At 44.5% G+C, this 2,331-nt stretch overlaps 1 protein-coding gene across 1 annotated transcript; it reads left to right on the plus strand.

Annotated features, from left to right (window-relative positions):
* Positions 1-1,294, plus strand: LOC144242726 (olfactory receptor 2AT4-like). The gene is made up of 2 exons (XM_077777709.1): positions 1-656; positions 1,279-1,294. Exons 1-2 carry the CDS (start codon positions 1-3, stop codon positions 1,292-1,294), a joined length of 672 nt encoding a protein of 223 aa, XP_077633835.1.
* The last annotated feature ends 1,037 nt before the right edge of the window (positions 1,295-2,331 follow it).

Consider the following 2,331-nt stretch of genomic DNA (forward strand, 5'->3'; position numbering starts at 1 on the left):
ATGGAGACAAGAGCCTGTAATGGATCAGAGGAATCCTCAACCAACTTCTACAGGGTGGGCATTCCCTCTCTGCCCAAATCTTTCTTTCTTCCTATCTTCTTTGTCTTTCTCCTCCTCTACCTACTCATCCTGCTGGGAAATGCCCTGGTCCTGGTGGCTTTGGTGATAGAGCTCAGCCTCCACAAGCCCATGTACTTCTTCCTGATCAACCTCTCAGCCTTGGACATCCTTTTCACCAAAACCACCGTCCCCAAGATGCTGTCCCTCCTCTTACTTGGGAACTGCTCCCTCAGCTTCCCTGTCTGCTTCCTGCAGATATACCTTTTCCACAGCTTCTCCTGCTCAGGAGCTTTCATCCTGGTGGTCATGGCCTATGACCGCTATGTGGCTTTCTGCTATGCCCACATTCTGGCCTCAGTGCTTTGCATCAGCTCCCAAGAAGGACGCTCAAAAGCCTTCTCCACCTGCAGTTCCCACCTCCTGGTGGTTGGCACCTACTACTCATCCATCGCCATAGTCTATGTAGCCTACAGGGCTGACCTGCCTCTTGACTTCCACGTCATGGGCAACGTGGTATATGCTATTTTCACACCTGTCCTCAACCCTCTCATCTATACACTGAGGAACAAGGATGTCAAAGCAGCCATCACCAGAATGTTCCCGGGACCCAAAGAATGCTGGAGAACCATGATTCATAGGTGTAACTCAATCTACTCACAAATGCCAATAACAATAGACGGAATTGTCTATGTGAATAGACAATTCACAGAGCCAGACAGAACAACAATTCTCAAAATACAATCTTAGTTGTTCCTATTCCATTGTAATAATATAATGATTTTCTTTCCTTAATTCACAGATAAAATATATAGGCTTTTTCTATTCAATTAAAAAAGTTTTAATATTTATTTTTGAGAGAGAGAGAGAACAAGCGGGGAAGGGGCAGAGAGAGAGAGGGAGATACAGAATCCAAAGCCGACTCCAGTGTCTGAGCTGTGAGCACAGAGCCTAACACAGGGCTTGAACCTATGAACCATGAGATCATGACCTAAGCCAAAGTTGGAGGCTTAACTGACTGAGCCATCCAGACGACCCAAGACTTTTCTATTCAATTTTTATGTTGTGGATCCCAAATCTCACAAGACTATAAAGATAACTGTGGTTGCATTTCCATTAGTTCAAACAATCTGGAATCTCAGAGACTTCAAGCACTTGACTAGCAAGAACTTCAGTCTTTACCCTTGTATCTCTTCTTCCCATATTTCTCTCTGTCCCCAGGATTGCTGACAGATAGTGTGAATCAGCCTTGCCCTCTCTGTTGTGGTAGCAACTTATCCTCTTCAAGGAGAAAGTCTGAACCTGCTACCACCTCAATCTTTGCTGCCTGGAGGTTCACTGCTACTACAAATATTTTAACATGAATCACACAGGAAGTTTACCTCTGGTATCTAGACATTCCTGTCAGAAAAGCAGAGCATGTCCTTCCTCTAGCTGATGATAAGGTAAAGGTTATTGCTTCCCAGGACATGTGTGGGCATCAACACATGACAGTCCTTTTATTTCTCAACCATTCCATGACACTGGGGAGCTAAGTAGAGAAGTGTGCCCATATTGTTAGTATGCTGTGTCCACGACCTTTACTCTTTCTCAAAATACAGTTCCATGTCTTCCTGTTTCTGGCTTTAGCAGCCAGTCCAGGCTCCTTACCTTCCCCTGTGCCAAATTGTCTCTTGAAGATCTGCCAGGCTTGTCCAGCCAGGGTACATGCAGACCATACAGTGAAAGTGTTTGGGGGATGCAGGTGACAGATATCCTTATCTCTGAATCATCACAGATATTCTCATTCCAGTTTCCAGGTTTAACTATTTTTCTGTTGCATAAAACCCAGTGTTGCTGGGAATTCAATTGGTGATGCAGATCAGCAAAGGGTATGGTTTGTTCCTGGACTCCGCGTTTGGCAGTCTCAGAGATTCTGCTACAGTCAGAAAGGTTTTCAGCCTCCTTGTTTCCTGGCCCTAGGCAAGTGGAATTGGGACTCATGTTCTTCTACCGAAACTGTATTCAATCTGCAGTGCTCCTTTCCCTCAGTCCTTGAATTTGGTGTCCAGACTTCTTGGGACCGCCATCCTCAAGGTCTAAAAAAGACAACTTAGTAAGTTGCCTTGCCTCTGAGTTCTGTAAGCTCTTAGAATTTAACTGAAGGACATGGAAAGATTTTTTTTTTCCTCCTTACTCCACTACCACCTGGTAAACAACTCCACAAGTATTGCTACATTACTACTGAAGTTCTATCTTGTGTGACTTCTCTTCTCATACCAAATTCAGTTTAAG

This window comes from Crocuta crocuta, unplaced genomic scaffold (genome assembly GCF_008692635.1).
Source record: "Crocuta crocuta isolate KB4526 unplaced genomic scaffold, BGI_CrCroc_1.0 scaffold271, whole genome shotgun sequence".
NCBI classification, from domain to species: Eukaryota; Metazoa; Chordata; class Mammalia; order Carnivora; family Hyaenidae; genus Crocuta; species Crocuta crocuta.

What these genes read in the sequence shown, in the direction of transcription:
- LOC144242726 (XM_077777709.1), top strand. Translation starts at nt 1, where the DNA reads ATGGAGACAAGAGCCTGTAATGGATCAGAGGAATCCTCAACCAACTTC.